At 32.2% G+C, this 15,464-nt stretch overlaps 1 protein-coding gene across 5 annotated transcripts in view; it reads right to left on the bottom strand.

The window, feature by feature from the left end:
* LOC141592751 (protein BUD31 homolog 1) overlaps positions 1-15,464 on the bottom strand; it is a 60,632-nt gene that overhangs the window by 11,455 nt on the left and 33,713 nt on the right. Inside the window, exons 1-4 of one of the 5 annotated variants that reach the window (XM_074413545.1) lie at positions 11,316-12,581; positions 9,844-10,779; positions 8,481-9,721; positions 1,899-2,333 (exon numbers count right to left, since the gene is read on the bottom strand). In XM_074413545.1, coding sequence (XP_074269646.1) covers positions 1,899-2,333; positions 8,481-9,721; positions 9,844-10,779; positions 11,316-12,471 — 3,768 coding nt within the window. In that variant the 5' untranslated portion in view covers positions 12,472-12,581. Of the gene's footprint in view, positions 1-1,898; positions 2,334-8,480; positions 9,722-9,843; positions 10,780-11,315; positions 12,582-15,464 lie in introns of those variants that run through there. The other 4 variants (XM_074413544.1, XM_074413546.1, XM_074413542.1 and 1 more) reach the window with 4 other exon arrangements.

Raw genomic sequence — 15,464 nt, 5'->3', positions numbered from 1 at the left:
ATGGTTTGCAGCGTGTTCTTTCAGTTCTTTCAAAGGGTAAAAGTAATTTGTCAACAATCTTTGGAACCAGTCAGAGGTAAATTTTATCTCATAAATCAAACGAAGGATCCCCTCAAAAGCTACATGAAGATAGCGATAATAGGACGAGCCGAATTGTCAGATGCTGTTTTGAGATCCCTAGTTTATAAGAAAATTATTTTTCTTTGATTTCCATTAGATTTGTTTTCGATTATAATAATTCTTTGTAAGTGCCGTATGGCGTTCTATTAATGAATTGTTCTTTTCTCTCAAAAAAAAAATAGTAACTTCAAAACGGATATAACTGTCTTAAAAGTGAGTAATAATTGGGACGTTTTAATCACTTTATAAGAGTACTAGGTTTGATGCCCGGCTACGCTCGGGCTACCTTTATTTACCATTTAAAATTTATTTTCTATGAAATATGATTCGCGAAATTTAGTTACCACATACATTTTTAATTTATATATCTTCAAATTATGATGAGATGTAAAATTAATCAACAAATTATGAGACACGTTCACCACTCCCGCTGTTAATATTATTACTTTCACTACATCACCTGTTAATACTATTATGTTCACTACTTTTTCGGTTACGGTTGTTTCTTTAACTACTCCTACTATTTTTACGGTTAATCCGTTAGTTTTGTCACTCATATATTTAAAATATTTTTTTAAAATCGAATTGTTAATTAATTTTTCATACTCTATTCGTTGTTTCTATTGTTACTTTCATTGCATATGTTGTGACTACTCTCGTTGCTGATAGTGCTTTCACTACTGTTGCTACTATTGTTTTTACTACTCACATGGGTGGGGTTACTATCATATTAGTTGATGATTATATAGTTGTATTAAAGTTATATACTTAAATAAATCTGAAATATTAGATTAGAATATTATTTAAGAGCAATCATTATTATTTACTAATTAAATTACAAATCTAATGAATTATGTGAATATTATATTTTTTGGAAATCTAAAATGATTTATTTAACTTTTAGTAGTTTCCAAAATACAACGACTTATATTATATTTATGTATGTTAAATAATTAACATTTTTATACTAATTAATACCATAAATAGGGCCTGTTTATTTAAGGAAACTCATCATATTCTGGTGTTCTCTAAATCAACCAAAACTATATAATATTTATATTGAAGTCTCTTGTTCAGTTCCATCACACAGCGCTTATGATAGAAATGAGATGTCATTATATGAGAAACTTCGAACAAATAAGAAATGAGACATTGATTTTATTTTATGACCAAATCATTTTTTTCAAAAACCACAATTGTAAGTTTTATACACATTAATTATGAAATAAGGCTATAAAAAGCATTACATGATCTTTCCCGTCTCATACTCTCATATATATTGTTGACTTATAACAAAATCAGGCTATATGAGCTCTTGGGCAAATTGTTGTTTAACACGAACTTTCTCTATATGAAATAAGATGGATAAATATATGACCATTTTACGATAAAATGTGAATATTTTCTGAAAAATGTTATAATCAGGTTTTTGGTTTAAAAGTGACAACTTGAGTAATAACATATTATCAGTAAATGCTCATTTTTTATCATAAAGCTATGGTGAGTATATAATTCTAATGTGGAGAAAGAAACATTTGTGTTAGTTAAGTGAGAACGGATTTTGTATCCAATCCCGAGTTCAACTAATTGCCTTTATAACACATCACCCGTAATCATGGAAAATATCGCGAAGATTATATCAAGTAATGATAAGAATTACAAAGTGCAAACACACTCTTTGGGGTGTTTATTTGTATATTATCTTTTTCTGTGAAAATATTGAAAATTTAAATGAGTCCTAATATGAATTCAGACATAAAAAGAGGAGGAAGTATTACCGTTTTGGGAAAAAAGGCCGTTGAACTTGTGCCCCCCGCAAATTTTGTCATGCGTTTACAATTAAGCTCCAACCTTTCTAAACTTGGAAATGCCATTTTACAACTTCCATCATAGAAGGACTTTAAATTCTCCATAAATTTTATCTGAAGGCGCTTCAAATTAGGAAATGTGATAATTTCTTTAGGAATTCCTTGCGTTTCACTTCCATCGCTAATGACTTGCTGCATCTTCTTGCAATTGTTTATTGATAGGGTCTCAAGTTTCACAAGAGAAAGAAATATAGACGGCAATCCTATACTCTCCATTTCTCCACAATCACGGATTCGTAGATCCTTCAAATTCTGAAAACTATTCAGATTCGATTCCTTATCCCAGATCTTTACAATACTCTTGTTACTTTTCAACGACAATTCTTCCAAGGATGTCAATGCAACCTGAAACATAACCAAATATTATTTTATAGGAACTTTTAGTTGAATGATAATAGCTTGAAATTTGGATTTACGACATTATAGGAACTTTTAGTTGAAAAGATTATTTTGCGAAATATTATTTTATTACTGATAAGGCATTATTTTACGTATTTTTATCCCACTTTTTATCTCTTATTTAGTAAATTAATGACCCGACTTTACTATTATTCCTTCATATTGGAATAAAATGTAATATTAGTTACTTTAAATTATAGACGACAATCCTATACTCTCCATTTCTCCACAACAACTGATTCGTAGATCCTTCAAATTGTGAAAACTATCTAGATTCGATTCCTTATCCCAGAGCTTTACAATACTCATGTCACTTTTCAACGACAATTCTTCCAACCTGAAACATAACCAAATATGAATGATAATAGCTTGTAATTTGGATTTACACATTATAGGAACTTTTAGCTGAAAAGATTATTTTGCGAAATATTATTTTATTACTTACATAAATATTTTACATCCCCTATTTACTAAATAAATAGGCAAAACTCCCACTTTTCCCGCCTAAAAGATATTGCCTAGAATAGTGCGTGGTATTTTTAACATATACTATAGGTGTGGACATGATAAGTTATAAATGGGCATAATCTTTTGTATTTAAATATTTATATCATTTATTATTTCACATTCTGCACAAATTTATCTCCGATCTTTTTAATATAGGGAAATTCTTTTTTTAAAGAACTTAATGATAAAAATTTATTAACTTTTTACGATAAGAAGCTGAAAAGATTATTTTGCGAAATATTATTTTATTACTTACATAAACATTTTACATCCCCTATTTACTAAATAAATAGGCAAAACTCCCACTTTTCCCGCCTAAAAGATATTGTCTAGAATAGTGCGTGGTATTTTTAACATATACTATAGGTGTGGACATGATAAGTTAGAAATGGGCATAATCTTTTGTATTTAAATATTTATATCATTTATTATTTCACATTCTGCACAAATTTATCTCCGATCTTTTTAATATAAGGAAATTCTTTTTTTAAAGAACTTAATGATAAAAATTTATTAACTTTTTAGGATAAGAAGTAGCGGTTAAAAAATATGGTATTAGTAAATATTTGTTAAAAATTAATTGATTTTTTATGATAAAAATTTGCAGTAAAAAATATGTTATTGATAAATATTTGTAAATTAACAGCATTAATTTCTCGGTAAAAAACAAAAAAAATACTCATTTTATTACTTGCTACGATCTAAATTTATATTTATTTCTCCAATCAAAATATATTAAGGAGAAACATGAAAAATAAGTGAATTGTCAATTTAAATTCTATATATAATACTCCCTCCTATTTTCTATGTTCTTCCACAATGGTTTTTGGGTAGAATTTAGTGGGAGGATGATATGTAGATGTAAATGAAAATAAGAGAGAGAATATGGGGTCTAAAATAAGAAGACTCATACTCGACTCGTTAGGGTAAGACCCAAAGGGTTTGGGTAGGGTCCTTAACCCACTGTCATCCTACTTGTGCAGGAGCATTTAGCATTGTACAAATAAATCTAACTCAACTTATGTGTATTTTTTTCGAACTTTTATAATTTTGTAGTTATATTTTAATGTCAAAATTAAAATTAAAATTAAAACCAAATTAAGCTTACATAAATTATTTTTGAGTTTTAATATAATTTTTTAAGTTCAATATTTTTAAAAAGAAGTTCAAATTCTTTCAAATAAAGCCCATAAATTCTATACATCTAAGCTCAAATTTTTTCAAATAAAGCTCATAAATTGTACATCTAAACTCAAATAACGCATTATAAAGCCAAGTGTTATTACAATCTAGTTATGCTCAGCTATGAAATCGCTGAAAACCAATGAAAATATAGATAAATTTGCGTGTATCCAACATTATTTATTCATATCCCCAATGTTGTCAGGATCGGGATTCTACTTTTGATCGATGGGGAGGGTGGGATCGAATCGGTAGAATCGTAAGATTCTACAAACTCACCAATTATAGTTATTTATTTGGTAACAACATATCACTGAAGATCAAAATACTTATTTATTAATATTTATCCATAAAATATTGATAACTAGTTTCGATGCCCGTCGTTGCAACGGGGTAATTAACTTAGTAACAAAAAAATGGTTATAAGGTCTTTATATTTACATCTTATGTCTAATTATTTATTTAGATATGATCAAAAGTCAAAACATCTTATTTAAGAGACAAAAAAATGTTAGGTTGATAGCTAAGTTCCAATGATGCCTCATATTTATAATCATAAGACCACCACATCTTACGTTAAATCTTTCGATGTAGGACAATTTTATTATTTTTATATAATCCTACATTATTTTTTAATGTGGGACATATAACATACTAAGAAGTACACAATTCTATATATGTACAAATTATATGAAATCTATACGCTAATGATATCATTTTTACCACGAATCAAATTATGTTATTTTCAAAATTTTCTTAACGATATTTTTTTGCCAAATGAAATGTAAAAGTTTTTATAAAAAAATTTGAAACATTACTTGAATATAATACAAGAAATAAATATTATAATAATTGAAAGATTCTCCACTTTATTTTTTAAATCAAAAAAATATTATTTATGATACTTTCCTAAATTAATTTTAGGATCACCGCACCTTATAATAATTTTCTCCTGATGTGGGACAGTTCAACTATTTATATGTAATATATTTACCACACCTACATTATTTTTCAATGTGGGACAAATAACACACGAAAAAGTACACCATTTTTTTTTTTGCACCTATTTCGATATCGAGTCCAATTTAATAATGAGAAAATACTATACTATCTATTTATATTCGTATGTTTTTTTCCATTTTTTTTTTGTCATAATTAAAATATGTACAAATGATATGATTTAAATCATATTTTTTTCCTAACACGACTTTTAAGATGTAATTGAGGGAGCAATAAAATGTATAAATAAATGCAAAATATTTTCTTTTTCTGATGCGATTTTGGTTACTCAAATGTAATGAGCCATAATAATTACCTATATTTGAAAGCTAAAAAGATTTAATTCTACTATTTATCAAAGTAGAAAAGCTCATTATTGATTTGTTTGTGGATTCATGATCTTTTTATGCAACATTGATTGTATTATAATTCATAAATTTTCTATTTTAATGCAGAAATTATCATTATATATAACACATTAATAACCAATTTATGTATATTTTAGCACCCATTTTATTTTTTAATTATGATTTTGTCTTAAATAAAGTAATTATACTATCGATTGTTTAAAATAAACATTATAATATCACTAATATATAATCGCTTTTATAATAAATATCTACGTGATTAATATTTGTAAGGTATTGTTGTAATTAAGGTTTGTTGTTAATACAAACTCTTAAAGGAACTCTCTAAGATAATATTCAAACGATTCAAAAGATTTGGGTTGATACCCCTCAGTTTCAAATATGAAAAATATGAAACCTATTTATAATCATGTGATAACTCAGCTCATGATAATCTTCTAATATGGGACAATTCAACTATTTATATGTAGTACATTTACCACACTTATATTATTTTTCAATGTGGGACAAACAATATACTTAGAAATACACAATCTTTTTCGCACCTAATTCGATATCAAACCCAGTTTAATAATAATAAGCAAATACTATACTATTTATTAATATTCGTATAGTACATTTTTTTTAACTTCTTATCATAATTAAAATATGTGCAAATAATATGATACTATATTCTAATGCTAGCATTTATTTACCACGAATCTAATTACATAATTTTTCAAAAAAAAAATTATGTAACTTTTTTGCGAAAAGAGATGTATAAGTTTTTATATAATTAAAAATTTTTAACATCACTTGGACATAATATAAGAAATATATATATATATATCATACCGTGGAGATAATGATATACACTCTTAAGAGTTCTCCAAGACAATGCTTAAGAGACTCAGAAGGTTTTGGGTTGGTATATATGTTCCAATGATGACTCATATTTATAATCGTAGGATCACCCACCATATGTTAATCTTTCGATGTGGGACAATTCTATAATTTATACGTATTATAATCAACACACTAACATTGTTTTTCAATGTGGGACATATAACATATGAAGTACACCATCTTTAATATTTACAAATCATATGAAATCAATACTCTATTGAAAGCATTTTTTACCACGAATTTAATTATATTATCTTCATAATTTATATAATGACATTTTTTTTGCCAAATGAAATGTCAAAGTTTTTATATAAAAATTAGAAACTTCTCATAAATATAGATTAGGAAATATAGATATTATAATAATTAAAAGATTCTCCACTTTATTTTTTATGTGGAAAATATTATTTATGAAACTTTCCTAAATTAATTTTTGATGATGTGGACGCTCTAGAATCGCTCGAAAAAACTCTCTTTTATGTATATATATATATAGATTAATGATTTTAATATTATTATATGAAGATGTTTCTACAACTTATCCGAAATTTGAGTTTTACAATGTCATTATATTTTTACTATGAAATCAAATCATAGGATCGTAAGATCGTATTATGATTCTACCTCTAAAAATTTTCAGATGATTAGGATCGTAAGATTCGACAACCATGATAGAATCGTAAGATCTAGGATCGGTCAAGAATTTTTAGATCGTAAAATCGTAGGATCGAATCGGGATTCTGGCAACAATGCATATCCCCCTAAAAAAACATTAATTTATTCGTATCATGACAATCATTTCAATCTACGAACCACATACTTGGGTATACAATATACTTACAACTAACTAATCGGGTTTAAGTCTGTGTAAAACGTGATCCCTCCCTACACTACCTACGCATCAATAGCACATGGAGGAAAAGAAAAAAAACATACACACTAGAGGTGGCAATCGGGTCAATCGGGTCGGGTTTGGGTCGGGTCATATCGAGTCAGCCACCCTTTCAGGTCAGGTCAGGTCAGGTCGGGTCGGGTCGGGTCGGGTCGGGTCGGGTCGGGTCGGGTCGGGTCGGGTCGGGTCGGGTCGGGTCGGGTCGGGTCGGGTCGGGTCGGGTCGGGTCATTTGGGTCAAATGATGTATCAGGTCGAGTCGGGTTTGGGTCAGGTCATTGTCGGGTCAGGTTACTTTATCACATTACTTCAATTTTTGACCATTGAAGTTAGTTTTTAAGCATTATTTGGTTTAATTACTTCATTATTAAGTCAAACATAACAATCTAATTACAAAATCACTTTTATTTTGATCAATATTAAGCTTAATAATTGTCGCTTCATCAATTTAATTGGGTCAGTATCGGGTCGGGTCAATATCGGGTCTGGGTCTGGGTCGGGTCACTGATCATCGGATCAAGTCGGGTTACGGATCGTCATCGGATCGGATCGGGTCGGTTTCGGGTCGGTGGTCATCGGGTCATGTCGGGTTACGGGTCATCATCGGGTCGGGTCGGTTTCGGTTTCGGGTTGCAATATTCTCGAGTTGGTTCGGGACGGGTTTGTTCGGATCGAGTCATTCGGGTCGGGTCAGACTTGTCAGCTCTACACACAACATTAGACGCATTAGCAAGTCACAAACACAAACACAAACACAAACAAACACAAACACAAACGCAAACGCAAACAACGCAAACAACGCAAACGCAAACGCAAACGCAAACGCAAACGCAAACGCAAACGCAAACACAAACACAAACACAAACACAAACGCCCACCCTCTGAGGATAATTAGAAAACAAACAAATGTAGAGTTTAAGTCGACTATATTAGAATAGCCAATTTTAAATATGAAAAATAAGAAAGGGACATAGTAAAAAAAAAAGTACTCCTCATTCTTATTTATCTTCCCATTTCACTTTTTTTGAGTCAAAGTTGAAAACATTCACTGAAAAAAAAGTCAAAAAATAATTAATATCAATAAATAAAATTAAAATATTTATATTTATTATAAAAATATTATTCACAAAATATAATTTGTAACAATCAACTTACACCTCGAAAAATACGGTCAAAGAGCATTGGAGACCGTGCAAAAGGGAAGAAAATAGTGAATGAGAGGGAGTACTCCGTAAGATGGTATAAAAGGCGTCACACGTACCTTATTATTGAAGAAACCTGGGCGTTGACGATCATCATTGTTGGATTCTTTAACAAAACTTATGAGATTACTAACCCCATCTAATTCCAGCGTTTTTAAACAAGGCAACTCAATGATATCCGATTCCTTGTTTAGGACATTGTCCTCACTTAAAATGTAGGTCAAAGAGTTACAATCCCGAATTCTTAATGTGGTCATTTTACGTGGAAGGGGATTAACCGGCAACAACACTTCTAAGTTCTCCAACTGTGAAACCCTAAGATGAAATAGATTATAGAACAATTCTGTCGGAGCTTTTCCTTCACATATCCTGCTCATGCTATCAATGTTAGACAGTTCGAGTCGACTCAAGTCCCTAAATCCTTCTTTGTCCAACTCGGGAACAATATTCTTAACTGTTGCACTCTTTAAAGCCAATCGATCGGTTTTCTTTAGCAATGCCTTTAGACAATTGTCCTTTTTCAACTCCTGGCTAACATCAAATTTTGTTGCCAAACTAAGAGAACGTGAAGATGGCAGGAGTCGAAAATATTCTTGCCCGACACTTATTCGGAATTTGTCCAGATTTTTGACAAATTGGTCAGAAATGGGTAATACAAGTTCTCGAATGTGTAATTCAAGCACATTCAAAAAGTCCAACTTAGTAAGATCCTCTATGTCTGCAAGAGTACTTACTCCTGTGTCATTAGATGTACTTTCCATTACCGCCCATTCTGTAAAGCTGCTACCAACCAAGTAGAGCCCTTCCAGAAGAGAAAGTCCAGCTATCACATTAGCAGGAATTCTTGGCTCCTTACACCGGCACTTACTCATATCCAACAACCGAAGTTCGTACAACTTTCCAATTTCATCAGGTAACCCCTCTAGAGACGATCCACGTAAACTAAGAACAAGTAGACTGCCCAACTCACCAATCAACTTAATATCTCCTAATTTGCATTCCACTAACTGCAATGTTTGGAGAACTTTCAGTCTGCCCATCGATTCTGGCAGCCCTTTCTCAAAATTCATGAACAGCACTTCTAAGACCTTCAAATTTGTCATTCCTTGGAAAAAATTAGACTCAAGAACAGAATCCTGATTTCTATTGCCTTTCAATAGCAAAATTTGAAGCAAATTAGCCTTCACACCCCTTAGACGAGCAAAATTAGCTTGAGACAAAAGTGATATGCCAGTGTACTTATCGAAAGTCTCTTTGCATATCCATCTAGGAATAGCGTCCACCAAAAACATTTGTCCATCTGCATTATTTTAAATGTCGTAATTTAATTATCTTCCATCGTATTTGTTCAATAAATGACATTGAACAAATGCAAAGACTATTAATAAAACGATAGGTAACAATTTTTCGTTTCAATATTACCTGTATTTATACCGGATTTTGATGCAAAAGACATAGTAGATTCCCGGACAACATCGTGGATCTTTACATACTTGTCGGAATAACCTTTTAGAAGCATTGAAGATGACACGAGCTCTTCTGCCCAAGTACGTGCTAAGTCTATCGCTTCTGAAAGTTTATTGACATGTTGAAATAGATCCAATCCAATACCATACCTCATTAAGTTGTCAATGGAGATACTTGTACCAATAGGAGATAAACAAGCCAACAAGAAGAATTTCTTTTTCTCTTCACTTGCCATGACCTCATAGCTTGTTCTAATAATTGAGAATGTCTCATGGTGCACACCACTAATTTGACATGAAATAGGCTTCTCCAATTCTTCGGCAAATTGTCGCCAGAATGGCAACTCTTTACCCTTTAAAGAATTGGCTGTTGCTACAATAGCAAGAGGTAGACCCCCACACTTTTCCAACAGCCTATCAGCAACAGAATTATACTCCCCGGTGACCGCCTTTTGAACCTGAAACTTGAAGAGATTCTTTGCTTCATGCTTATTCAACAAACCGACCTCAAATATGTTAACTTCTTGTACATCCATTGCTTTGGCGACATCCTTCGTTCTGCTTGTCAGTAAAAGCTTACAATGCGCACGATGTATTCCCATTTGTTCCAGGTCAATTTTATTCCATATGTTGTCCAAGACAATAAGTATCTTTTTAGCGTTAACGTTATTATCCTTTTTCCCCCCTTCGGCTTCAGGCTTCAGTTTATTATATAGGCGAATTGCCTTTTCCCGTATACCATGAACATTATGCAACTGTAGACCAAGTCCATCTCCAATCTGATCTTGAATGAATTCTATATTTGGAGATTCTGAAATTTCAACCATTACTACTGTTTCGAATGTGCCTTCTGCTTTGCTGTTTACAATGTTTTTGGCTAACGTTGTTTTCCCTGAATCAGTTAATTGATAATTGTTTTGAGTATATTATTCCTAATCTGAAGGGAAATTACATGTAGTTTTGGATTAGATTATTTTTAAACAGAGGTTAAGATTTACAATTTCATTACCCGACTCAAAGTCAAACTAAACAAAATTCAACATTTGATAAATTTTGAATTTAACATTTGATAAATTTTATTAGCGCCGGCAGGCACACGGCTAACAACAATTGCCGGCAGACGGTGTCGATATCATATGGTCGTTATTGAATGGTAATTTACAGTTTTGTCCTTCCCATTTTAGATTAAAAATTAAAGAGAAATTTTATGATAGCCATTTTAATATATTATTTTATTTCGGTGGCGCCGTATCACTATCCAACAAAATAAACTTGGATAATTGTTTGGCCAAAATGCAGTTACCTAACCCTTCATATTTTTATTCATCAGTTTGACAGTTCAACCAAGCAAGATATATGATATGACAAAGACACTAGAGAAATCATAAAAGACTAAAAAAAAAAACAATACTTGAAAAAGAAAAATACCTGAGCCTCCCATTCCAAAGACACCAAGAGCATGAACATCATTGGATGCGAGTGCCTTTATAATTTTCTGAAAAAGCTCATTTCTGGATTCCAAGCCTACACTATTAGTGGGAATGCCTTCCATTTCTCCTCTTCTTATAGACCGAGTCACATCTTCAGTCCCGGGTTTGGTTCCGATAATATCCTTGATTCTGACGAGCATAGCCTCAGCAGCTACACTCATATGATAACGATCAGAGAAATAATTGCAGGAAATCACACAGCGACAACAAGAGTTTCTTTGGCTAGCTGTATTATCAGGATCCATCAACTCTGCCTTGAGTCCCCTCCTATTTCCAATAACAACGTCTATGGCTTCCATCACTAGTCTTACATTCTCCGGCAATGTTTCCAACAACTCCTCATGCATAATTAAGTTCCCCACAGGCTTCAGCAATTTTTTAACTTTCTCCTTTAAGGTATTCACATTCTCAACGACATTTTCATCATCACTTAGCAATTCTGCATCATCGCTCGTCTTTCTGGCATTGGCTATAATATCTGCCATCTCCTCATCCTTTTCCATGAGCTTCTCCAATTTCTTCTTATCATTCTCCAATAAATGCATTGCAGCAATAGCCATCTTCTCATCATTCTGCATAAGCTTCTTAAACTCTCCTATTGTTTCCTCTATAAGCTTCTCCAACACATGACCAACCTCTTTCTCCTTCTCATCAACATTTGAACCTTCCCTACTATTACAAGCCTTCCCCTTTCTTTTTGCAATATCTTTCATCACTTTCACCACCACGTCACGCATCTCAACGTCATCTTCAATCAACTTCTTGAGATCATTCTTCATCAACCTCAACATAACTTTGGCTACCCGCATATCCTTATGCATTAGCATCTTCATTGATTCATCATTGACCAATTCCTTCACACGCGCAAGCCAAAGCTCTGCTTTAGCAGTGACTTTTTTCAGGTTTTCCTTCCCCTCCAGCACCTTGTCATCAATAGTATCTTTATCCGCTCGCAAGTTCTCAAGATTGTCAACAAGTAACACCAGGTTCGCCTCACATTTTCTGATAAGATTCACGTATGTTTTTATGTTGTCATAGATCGCACACAGAACACATTCCCCAACTTTTTCAGCTCCACACTCTAACCCCAACATAGTTGAGATCTCTCCCTCGCACTCTTAAAAAGTGAATTTTTTTGAAAAAAAAAAAAAAAGGAGTGATTTGATTCACAAGCTTAGAATATACTCCCCCCAATATTTACCATTTACCTTTAGCAAGTAGCAGCTACACTACTTTAAGCATGTGGTGGATACTGAATTGTCACATCAACATTAAGTGCACGCGCCTTTATGATTCGTACACTTTAGGATTGGAGGTATAGGGCTGATGAATGATGATAACGATAACGTATTAGACCATTCGCATCCATCATCACATATTTTCTATCACTTTACTCTTTTTCATCATTTCTCTATCCTAATCAGATATCCACCTCACATTTTCTACCATCACCAAATTTTACTCATTTTTCCCCACATCAAATAACCATCAAGTTTTTCTCTTTCTTACTTTATCCTACCCCACACATTCTTTATTTTTCATCATTTGTGTTCCTTCATAAAAACCACTCCATTTTGCAGTAATCAAACACGACTACTTTTCGTAGTTTGTCTGCCTGTACAAGTCTGGATGAGAAAGACTGCATCACAGCACAGCTCGAAATTTCTATGCATTTCCCAAAGACGGCAATTTCACAACTTGACTCGCTTCTCCGGATACAAACCACTGCAATTCGTTGCAGTCTTACCAGCTCCAGTTTTCTTAATCTGGGCGCAACGAATAGTCCCGACTCCTGACCATAATGTTTACAATTCGCTACACCATTTGACTTCAAGTGTTTCATATTCTTGGAATCCAAGAATTACCATTAAGTTTTGGCTAATCTGGAGACGGAAATTCAATCTACAATCGATTAATTAAGCATTCAGTTATTGATTGACATAGGGGTAAATTCAATCTACAATCGATTAATTTTAAGCACACGATCAAGATTAATCAAAGTACACCGTATATTCAATCTACAATCGATTAATTCAGCTTTCAGTTATTAGTGTCACCTCCGTCTAAATCATTTGTTTACCTTTTTTATTCTTAAAAAGCGGTATTTTAATCAAAGTTAAACAAATGATTGTGACGGAATTAAGGAGGCGATTACGTCAAATACAGTAACATCAGTAAGAAATTAGGGATAATTAAAATGCAAACAATAATTAAAGAAAGAGAAATGGTGGAAGAAGAATACAATGATGATTGTGGGGGCTCTCCAATCTCCATGGCTGTCCGCCACTCCGCCCCACCGTTGGTATTCTAAGCTGTAACTTGCTTTTTCTGGAAATAAAAAAATAAAATAAAAAATAACTTGTGGTGACTATCCAATTATACTTTATGAGTTTGGCAAAAGGTAGGGTAATAGTCAAATTGATTGCCTTGAGCCCTTGACACGATTTTTGGTTCTAGAAAGTTTTTTTTATTTTTATTTTTATTTTAAATTCGTGGTTGAGAATTAGAGACTAGAGTAGACGGTGACTCAGCTATACTGACCACCTTGGTCTGCGCTCGGTCCATGAAAGGACCGAGAGAATGGTCAAGCCATGTTAGCCCATGGTTCATCAGTCTTGGCCCAGAATCGGCTCAGGTTTTAGTTAGTTTTCAAATATTTTTTAAGGATTTATATAACTTTTCGGTTAATAAGCTCCTTTATTCAAATAAGCTAACTTAACTGATTCGAACTTGAACCGATTGACCTGAGTTAGAACTTAGAAGTATTTTCCAACTTTATTTTTAAATAATCTAATAATAAAAGTATAAAACCCTAAATTTTATCATTTAGTATTTACATTTAAGTTTAGTTGTGCTTTAATTTGTGTTTAATGCTACAATTTTTTCAACTTTTTTTTAAAAATTTAAAATTAAAATATTATTAGTTGATGATGTGACATGATCAAAGGATATTATTATATTAAAAAAAGTGAATGGTGAAAGGTAATGGTTAGTCTAGTCTTTTTATATTATAGATAGATATAGATAGATAAAAATTTGTATCCGAAAGGTAAACTTGTATAAAAAGGAAATATGAGCAACATGTCTGACAGGATATTTGTTTTCGGTACAAATATAGAAGTTTACACTGTACTATACACTATACATACGAGGTTTATGTATAACAATTCATATTCCAATAACAATATACTCTGTAATTGATATAGAAACTGTTTATTCTTTTGTCAACTAATGAATTTTTTACCACTTAGGTTAGTCGGTAATGATTAGATTACTATTTTATATGGAATCATATAGTTTATGATATTGTATCATAATACTCCTATAAGACGGACATTGTGACACCTTCATTAATTGCGGAAAAATAAACACGTAATTCTAGAATAAAACTGCATGGATATGTTTGTAATAGGTTCATTTGGGTAAAAACCTGTAATTTTTAAAACCTGAACCTGTTATAAAGATATCCAAATTGGAAGGTGTCAAACATACAAGGTCTAACTAGAAGTTTCACAACATAACCATCGCTAAAGTCGCGAATAGCAAATTATACAACCAAATGTAAAGAGGGAGACATATGTCCCTAAAATGTATGTGACATAAAAAGTGTTTAAGGGTCACAATAAAATAAAGCCAGTCTAGGTTCCAGGGTTACTTTGCTCGCTAGCTCGTCCATGTACCCATATATGCATCACCTACATGTCATTCGCATTTTATACAAATACGAAAGCCACAGTCAGTGGGGAGTAACTCAGGAGTTCTCCCGTACCACGAAATGTCATAATTAATATAACATGTAAACATAAGAATATGAATACGAATCACACAATGCCTTAGCATATAGATGCTAGACAATCGTGCTTATCATGTGAACAACAATATAACACCACATAGTCCTAGCATGTGAATACTAGATCGACTCATACTACACTATCATGTGAATCACATAACATCCAGGAATCCAAACTCTATCAACCATAGGCAGCTTGCATCTCACCTTCTATGATTCATAGAATCACCATACAAGAAAGGACAATATATCAAAGACAGACATAAGTTCTTAGTACGGTCAATAGTCACTCAGAAC

The sequence above is a fragment of the Silene latifolia genome, chromosome 7 (genome assembly GCF_048544455.1).
Source record: "Silene latifolia isolate original U9 population chromosome 7, ASM4854445v1, whole genome shotgun sequence".
Taxonomy (NCBI): domain Eukaryota; kingdom Viridiplantae; phylum Streptophyta; class Magnoliopsida; order Caryophyllales; family Caryophyllaceae; genus Silene; species Silene latifolia.
The sequence above is the reverse complement of the archived record's forward strand: the minus strand, read 5'-3'. Positions and strand labels throughout refer to the sequence as shown.